The 8,601-nt window shown below is 45.9% G+C and overlaps 1 protein-coding gene across 2 annotated transcripts; it reads right to left on the bottom strand.

Moving 5' to 3' along the window:
- Positions 1–313: 313 nt before the first annotated feature.
- DCSTAMP (dendrocyte expressed seven transmembrane protein) lies at positions 314–7,770 on the bottom strand. 2 transcript variants are annotated; one of them, XM_008577284.1, is made up of 3 exons: positions 6,736–7,770; positions 778–1,086; positions 314–423 (listed from the first exon to the last, which is right to left on the bottom strand). In XM_008577284.1, exons 1-3 carry the CDS (start codon positions 7,762–7,764, stop codon positions 349–351), a joined length of 1,413 nt encoding a protein of 470 aa, XP_008575506.1. In that variant the 5' UTR covers positions 7,765–7,770; the 3' UTR covers positions 314–348. The 2 variants fall into 2 exon arrangements, with proteins under 2 accessions (XP_008575506.1, XP_008575507.1); XM_008577285.1 differs by lacking the exon at positions 778–1,086 and having other exon boundaries at positions 6,938–7,770.
- Positions 7,771–8,601: the final 831 nt, after the last annotated feature.

Raw genomic sequence — 8,601 nt, 5'->3', positions numbered from 1 at the left:
AGTAGGGATTTCAATTGTTTTCTTTCTTTTTTGTTTCAGTTTTTTTCCTTTGAATATTACTCTGCTTATCACCGAGGGGTCCATTAAGAGTCTATTACACTACAAAACATTTCAGATCAAGTGCTTCGTTTGAAAGACAGACCACATAACCAGTTGCTTGGCAGCCCTTTGGCTTTGTAATGAAAAGCAGTTTGTGGCATAACCAGGTAATGCAAGGTGGCCCTGCAAACTCAAACCCCTGATAGGACCGTGTACTATAATTCTCTTGTTAGGCATGAATAGTGACCACCATCAGTGGACCTGAGGAAATTGCTGGTGCGATGTGGCTGAGGAGCTGCTCGGGGCCTCTCATGGATTGTCTTCACCTGCAATGTCTGCTTGTTTCTTCCTAATCATTTTTAGGACTGGAAGCCAGAAATGAATCTGAAGAGACAGAAAAGTGGATGAATGAGCATTGGAGTCATTTCAAATGCCTCTGACACAAACTTTTCATTGTGGGGTTAAAGGTGTCAGAAAAAAGTGCAAAAGACTTTGAAATGGACAGGAAATCTTATCCCCATGGGTTACCTTGCAGAATTTTCTGGACCATCATTCAAATCACAAAGCTAAGAGCCCTAGCCTATGTACATGTGTTAATTTCGCCCCTCCCGCCATGTCCCATCTACTGCTGGGTACAAGCCTGATGTGAAGTTGAAGAGTGTTTCGAAACCCCCTGTTCATTTGCCTTTTAAACTCAACACTTCCTTAATTAGAGCTTACACCGCATCTTGGCCCTACCTTTGTAAGGTACAGACTCAGTTTCCTTTTGACTTCTCCCAGAGGCTGCTTTGATCTCTTCTTAAGTAGTTTCGCATGTAGGTATCGGATGCGCTCCCTCTCCACGCTGGGGTAGAAGGATGATGATACCAGGATTTTAAGTTGCATCAGGATAGAGGACAACAGTCCCAGCATCACTAATATCACAAGAATAACACTGAGAGGAACCCAGGTCTTAGATAGAAGGAGCTTTGGCTTTGGGATGCAGCTGGGTTCAAACACAGATATATTAAAGGAAGAATCATGGATGATGTCTTGAGTACTTTGCTTCTAAAATGAAAGAAAAAAATAATCAAGACCCATGCCATTTTTGTACTCAGTCCTTGCCTTTCTCAGTATTTCCCTGCAACTTGTAGCATTTATCTTCAAATATGCAGGGAGCTTTGGCTAAAGGAACTATCGCATCTTTTGTGTGTATGTGTGTGTTATGATTGAGCAAAGAGGAAGGGATGAGTCTTATTTGTAGCTATTGAAATACTTCCAAAGTGGGTTTGTGGAAATATAGATCCCCTCTTGAGAAGTATATGAAATAATTTTGTCTACTCTATGCCTTCTTTAGAGAGTTACAATGTCCACTAGACTGCTGAAGGCTCTGAGAAGAAGGCAGAGAAATCTGTTTAACTTTAGCTGGCAGTTCTCCTAATAAATTTGACCACATAACTCTTTTTCATGGAATTCCTGTTTCTACACTTTTAGGGTACATGGGGCTACCAAAAGATGAGAGAGTCAGCTAAACTGGGGGAGAAGATTGTCCTCCCAGTCTGGACAAACACCCTTTCAGCAGACCACAAGGTCACAAAGGTGTTGAGACACTAAATTATGTTCTAAGTCAACCTGGAGTTTACATGGTGTACAATATTCCTGTCCACGTTTATATGTTGACCCCAAGGCACTTTACTGAAGGAGACTGCAAAATCCTGGAGGGCTTAAAAATAGGACATTTTCTCATCTCTCTTGGATGATCATGAGGGGTGCATTCCTTTCTGTTTGAAGGTAAGAGGACAAACCAGTTGCCCTCAGCAGACTGACACAGAGGGCAGAAGATGACTTTGAGCCACCCAGCCAAGCCACCAGCAAGAGAAGCATGTGCTGATTCAGCTCTTTCTTTTCCCTGACCTGGGAAAGTCATTTAATCTCTCAGTGGATTTGTTTTCTAATTTGGTAAAACAGGAATTAATGGACCAGATCCTGCCCATGAATAAACTGCTCCCAGTGTAAATTAAACACCTTGGGGATGGAGCATTAACCTTATAGACTGGAGCACTTAGTAAGTTATTATCACCCTAGCGCCACAGAGCCCTGGGGCCAGGAAGAGGTACATGAGCTCACACCCAGAGAACACCATGCACCTTGGAACCTGTGAAGAATGTGGAAACCCCAAGCCTGGGACCTCTACACAAATGTCAAGTCAAATCTGTAATTTCCCCAGCACTGTGCCTAAGCAATGAAAAACATTTGTGTTGCCTTTGCTTTTCTCTTATTAAAAAGACAGTCAGCCCACAATTAAATAGAGAGATTTCAGTCCCTAGAACAAAGGCATGCACTCTTTTTAATACTATTGAAGAAACAAACACATCGATTGAGTCAGTGATGAGATATTCTGCAATAATAAAGCAGCGGGTGTTCGGGCTGGGAAGAAGTTATTTAGTCTAGGAATTTAACTGGGGATTTTGCAGTTGGGAATCAGGGCTTCATAAAGATTGAGTCAACATTTTTGAGCAGGGTTGGTTGAGGGTAATGTGGAAGGCACATCTTTCAAAATGCCAAGCAATATTTTAAAACATCAAGGTACTTCGATGTTTTTAAAATATGTTTACCTCTCTTAAGTAAACAGTTTGCTGAGGCAGCATTGAATAATGGATGGAGGTTAGGCTCTGGTGTCAGACAGTCCTGAAAAGTTAATGCAGCCAAATGCCAGCACACAGTAGATGCTCAGTAAGTAGGAACTATGGCCATTTATACTCACAATGCCCATCTATACAGCTATTTCAATTTGGGTCATTTCTCTCCTTTATTTCAAATATTTGTTTAAAATCATATGAAAGTGGGAGAGAAATATTGGCAAAACCTTGAGCCGATGTTTCTCTTCCTGCTTGACTTCTTTGAAAATCTGCAGCAATGGAGAAGACCAGCAGCCTCCAAGGGCATCCTGGGATAAGGACAGGGCATTGCCAGTCACGCGGAAGCTGCCTGCTGGCAGCGCAGTCTCCCTGGCACGGCAGGGGAGAGCGGGAGAGGCATTCCCATAGCAGTCTTGGACTCGCATCTGCTCTGGTGGGTGCCCACCTCCCTGCTGTCCTGTGTGTACGTAGTGCCTCCCCCACCAGATGTGAGCCCTTCACTTGAGGCCAGCGCAGTCTGGACATCTTTGCATCCCCAGTACCCAGCAGTGCCCAAAGATGAATGTGTCAGGACATTGTCGTTGGAAGGTTTCTGGGCTTTTTTGGAAGGCGGAACTTGCTCTTTTTCCCCTGTCTAAAACAGGCATGGGTATTGGCTGAGAGAGAAGCAAAGTAGGAAGGAGGGTGAGAGAGAATTGAGAAGGAAAGACACTGTGACCCCAGGAGGACAATGGGAGGAAGGAGAGAGGCGCTTTTACCAGCCACCCCACAAGATCGAGCATGTCTGAAACTCTTGTTTGGCTTTCATTTGAAACACTGCTTCCATCATCCACCTGCTGCCCCAAATATCCAGAGCAACGGGGTGCCTTTGTAACTAACTGAACTCTTCAGCGGAGACAGAGGGCTCAGAGTAATCAGCTCTGAGCAGAAGCCCAGGATTAAGAGGGCAGGAGCCAGGGGACTGTATGTGTTGAGCCAGAAGGAAAGGGAGAGAAAGTGTGGATGCAGCAGGAGGATTCCAGATCCTGAGAGATAAAGAGAGAAAATGAAAGTGAGGTTTCATAGGAGTGTTTATAGGCAACGTTGTTGCCATTTCCCCTTTGATTTCCCCAGCATCCTGGCACCACCTATTGTGGCTTGATCAAGAGGAGGGCAAATAGGACACATGGAAACAGTTTTTGGTGTTTTCACCAGCCTGGGCTAGTGTACGTAGCCCCAGCATGCATCTCACACACGTGCGTGCACACACGTCCACTTGCACACACACGCATACATGCACACACGTACGCCCTCATGCACATGTCCCACCTAGCTCAGCTTCACAATTTCTAGGTTTCAAAAAAAAAAAAATAAGACAGGGCTGGCCGGTTAGCTCAGTTGGTTAGAGCATGGTGTTCTAACACTGAGGTCAAGGGTTCAGATCCCCATCCTGATCAGCTGCCAGAGGGGGAAAAAAAAACAAAACAAAACTGAAAGCAACAACAACAACCAAAAAACAAACAAAAAACACAATTGACAATATTGAGATCCTCTAAAATGTCAACATGATCACAAATTTCTTTTTTTGTCTTTTTTCGTGTCCGGCAACGGATTGCAACCCTCAGTGTCGCGCCCGTACTGGACCGGGACTGGCAACGGGATCGCAACCCTCCGTGTCACACCCGCACCTCGCTCAGCCAGTGAGCGGGAACCGGTCTGTATGTGGGATCCGAACCCTCGGCGGGAGCGCCGCCGCACTCCCAAGCGGCGCACTGTAGCAGTGCGCCACTGGGCCGGCCCATGATCACAAATTTCTACAGGGAAAATGGAAAAGACAAGATAAATGACAGGATGCACAAAAACCACAGTCTCCTCTGGTGGCACACAGCTGTGAGAGAAGGGAGAGGATGAACACAGAAGAGGACAGATTCCTCCAGACATATGAGGCACCAGCTTAGAGAAAGACACTATCTTGGCTAATGAAGATTTCTCAAAGATCATCCAGTGGCGATTAGAGATTACATTTCTGGCTTCATTCTTTGGGTGATGAGTTTGGAACAGTGGATCTCTACCTTGGCTGCACAGTGGAGTTACTCAAGGAGATTTTAAAACTCTCTCACCCCAGTCCAGTTCCGGGTTTGTTTGCTGTTTGTTCAGCTTTGCAGTGAAGCAACTCCGCAGCCAAGATCGAGGACCACTGATTTAGAAGGTCCTTTCTTTCCAGCACCTAAGCCAGAGTTTCTCAAAGTGTGGTCTATGGACCACCCACTCTGAAATCACATGGAGTGCTCATTAAAAGTGCTCTCCCATTTAAGACAAATTTCTGTAAATTGAGGCCTGATATTATGCATCCATCCCAGGAATTCTGAACACACACTTAAGGTTGAGAACCACTGACCTAAGCAATCTAAGGAAACCAAAGTGTAGCTGGGTAGCATTTTTTAAAAAGTGGGTGTTAACAGGTACTGGTTCCATCTATGTTACTGGGTTACTTAGGAGCCCTTTTTAAACAATCATTCTTTTAAACATTACACTGGAGCATTGGGAGCCCTCCTATGTTTGATAAGGACTCAGGATGTGCAGAAAAGAAGTTCTTATCCAGAGAAATACTCAGTCTGAGCATGAGAAGTCAGGCCCTAAATCCTGGTCTCTTAGGTTCATGCCAGATACTCCTGCTGGAGAATCAACTTTGTGTCCAACATCAGAGACACCTATTCTCACATTTCAGTGTTCATTGACTATAGGAGACTGAAAAATGGCCCTCCATAGACTTTAGGTCCTACTCTCTGGAACCTGTAAATCTTACTATTTGGGAAAAAGGTCTTTGAAGATGTGATTAAGTGAAAGATCTTGAGTTGGAGAAGTTATTACAAATTGTCCTGGTGAACCCTAATGCAGTCACATGCATCCTTTAAAAGGGAGGCAGAGGGCCGGCCTGGTGGCACACTGGAAAGTGCGCCACTTGGGAGTGTGGTGGCACTCCCGCCGAGGGTTCAGATCCCATGTGGAGACCGGTTCCCGCTCACTGGCTGAGCGTGGTGCAGGCGCAACACCGAGGGTTGCGGTCCCGTTGCCGGTCCCCGGTGCGGGCGCGACACCGAGGGTTGCGATCCCGTTACCAGTCAGTAAAAAAAAAGACAAACCCTTACAAAAAAAAAAAAAAAAAAAAAAAAAAAAAAAAAAAAAAAAAAAAGGGAGGCAGAGAGATTTTCCACATACGACGAAGAAGGCAACAATGAGACAGAAGCAGAGATGGGAGTGATACAAGCCAAGGAATAGCAGCAGCCACCAGAAGCTGGGAGACACTGCTATGGCTTGCATGTCTCCTCCAAAACTCATGTGGCAATGTAATCCCCAGTATTAAGAGAGTGGAAATCTGATTGTGTAATTTCAGAGGTGGGGCCTTTAGGAGGTGATTGATTGTAAGGGCTCTGCCTTCGTGAATGGATTCATCCATTCATAAATTAAGGGATTAATGGGATAATGGATTAATGGGTTATCATAGAAGTGGAGTGAGTGGCTTTATGAGAAGAGAAAGGGAGACTTGAGTGAGCACACTCTTGCCCTCTCCCTATGTGATGCCTTGTCCTGCCTCAGGACTCTGCTGACAGTCTCCCCCAGGAAGAAGACCCTCACCTGGTGCACCCCCCTGGCCTTGGACTTCCCAACCTCCAGACTTGTCAGAAATAAATTCTGTTTCTTCATAAATTACCTCATCTCAGGTATTCAATTATAAGTGACAGAAAATGCCCTAAGACAGAGGCAAAGTATAGATTCTCCCCTAGAGTCTAAAAAGAATGTGGCTCTGCCAACCACACCTTGATTTCAGCCTAATGATACTGATTTCAGATTTCTCACCCCCAGAACTATAACAGAATGCATTTCTGTTGCTTTAAGTCACCTAGTTTGTGGTAATTTGCTACAGCAGCCAGAGGGAAGTCATACAGGATCACACTCCAACATTAGGACTTCTGCGTGCCAGGCACTGGGGATCCAAAGGTGAATAAGACACTGCTCTGACTCAGAAGGCTCATGATCTTTTGTAAGAAAGACCAGCAAATAGCCATGATACACCGCGAGAAGCACTGTGAGCCCCTACCTCTCTGTGCAGTTTCAAGTGCACCTCAAGCCCTGGCAAGCTTTGGAACTGTTTGCTCACTGAGAAAATGAGTCGATACAGCAGATAATCTACAGCTGCAAACAGCACCCAGATGCAGAGATGGGTGAGTATGGGGAGGAAAAACAGCCCCAGGTTTTTCCTTTCTTTAGGAGTCAGACAGAAAGACGGGATGACAACGTACTTCTTCCTTTCCTTCTTATTCAGAGGGAGGACACAGGGCCTTTGTTGATGCCTCTCCCTTTCATCAAACAGAAAAAATTGTCTGGTGATGTAGATGTTTTCATACTTCCAACCACAAGGGCCCAAAAACCGCTTCATGAAGAGGCCAGTGCTGAGTAGGACCAGCAAAAGCCCCACAAAGGCAAGTAGCTTCTGACCCAGGGAGGACATCACTTCTGACATGGTCGTCATCTGGTACAAGACCCTGAGGACGTCCCCTTTAGTGTCATTTAGCTGTGCCTCCAGAATATGGCTGGGACTGAAAAGAGAGACAGCCAGTGTCTGATTCCAAGAAACAAGGTCATCAAATAGACTTAGTGGAGTGGCAAGGCCATAAATCCATTGAATTGCTTCAATGTATCTTTCCAAAAGTGGAAAATGTATGGAAAAGCTCTTTGCCCTTAAGTTGCAAGTCATACTGTCCAGGAGCCCTTCAAAGTTGTGGAAAATATTTTCCATATGTCCAAAGATCGCTATCCCTGTGCCAGCTGCAATCAAAGCATTCCTGCCTTCACGCAGGCCACAAGAGAGAAAGACGAGAAGTATGAAACACCGTGCGTGCTTAGAGCCACACAGCAGGATGCATGTGATAACCCAGGAGGTGGCGAACGCCATGGCTGATGACAGAAACCAGCAGATAGCCGCAGAGAGGAGGCCCACTGAAACGAAAGCGACAAGACAGCAAACTCCCAAATGCTGGAAAAAGTCCATCCATCCAGGGCTTCTTGGAGACACATAAGTCTCCCAGAGACGCAGGAAGATGTCAGTGCCTAAGGTGCAGACACCCATGCTCTCTGTGTCCCTGGAAATGAAAAAGAATCCAAGGTCAGAAGTTGCTTTCGAATGTCTTCTGTCATTTGTAAAGGGCATGGTGGTGGACTGATTACACAAAATGGCCATAATTCTTCACCCCTCCGTATCCACCTCCATGGGACTTCACATCGTCTCCCACCAGGAGGTGAAAGAAATAGGATCCATCAAGAGGTGGGGTCTATTTCTCCCTCCGTTGTATCTGGGCTGGACTTGTAACTTCTTTGGCAAATAGAATGTGGCAGAAGTGACCATGTGCCAATCCTGAGCCTGTGACTCACTCTATATGCTCTCTTAGAACCCTGCTACTACCGTGTTAACAAGCCCAGCTGCATTCCTCTCCTATTGCTGCTCTAAGAAATTGCCACACGCACTGCTACAGTGCGCCGCTTGGGAAGTGCGGTGGCGCTCCCGCCGAGGGTACGGATCCCACATACAGACCGGCTGCTCACTAGCTGAGCGAGGTGCGGGCGCAACACCGAGGGTTGCGATCCCATTGCCGGTCCCGTTCCGGTACGGGCGCGACACTGAGGGTTGCGATCCGTTGCCGGTCATGAAAAAAGACAAAAAGGAAAAAAAAAAAAAGAAAGAAATTGCCACAAATTGTTCTATTCATTGCTTTAAAGAAACACATATTTATTCGCTTACAGTGCTGAAGGCCAGAAGTCTAAAGTGAGTCCACAGTGCTGCATTCTTTCTGGAGGCTCCAGGAGAGAATCTGTTTCCTTGCCTTTTCCAGCTTCTAGAAGCTGCCTGCATTCTCTGTCCCATGGGCCCTTCTTCCCTCATCTTAAAGCCAGCAATGTTGTACCTTCC

This window comes from Galeopterus variegatus, unplaced genomic scaffold (genome assembly GCF_000696425.1).
Source record: "Galeopterus variegatus unplaced genomic scaffold, G_variegatus-3.0.2 Scaffold1478, whole genome shotgun sequence".
NCBI lineage: Eukaryota > Metazoa > Chordata > Mammalia > Dermoptera > Cynocephalidae > Galeopterus > Galeopterus variegatus.
The sequence above is the reverse complement of the archived record's forward strand: the minus strand, read 5'-3'. Positions and strand labels throughout refer to the sequence as shown.

What these genes read in the sequence shown, in the direction of transcription:
- DCSTAMP (XM_008577284.1), bottom strand. Translation starts at nt 7,764, where the DNA reads ATGGGTGTCTGCACCTTAGGCACTGACATCTTCCTGCGTCTCTGGGAG. An exon ending in ACTTGAAACTGCACAGAGAG is followed by an intron (nt 1,087 to 6,735) that starts GTAGGGGCTCAC and finishes CTTTCATTTTAG; the next exon opens with AAGCAAAGTACTCAAGACAT. An exon ending in TGAGTCTGTACCTTACAAAG is followed by an intron (nt 424 to 777) that starts GTAGGGCCAAGA and finishes CTGTCTCTTCAG; the next exon opens with ATTCATTTCTGGCTTCCAGT.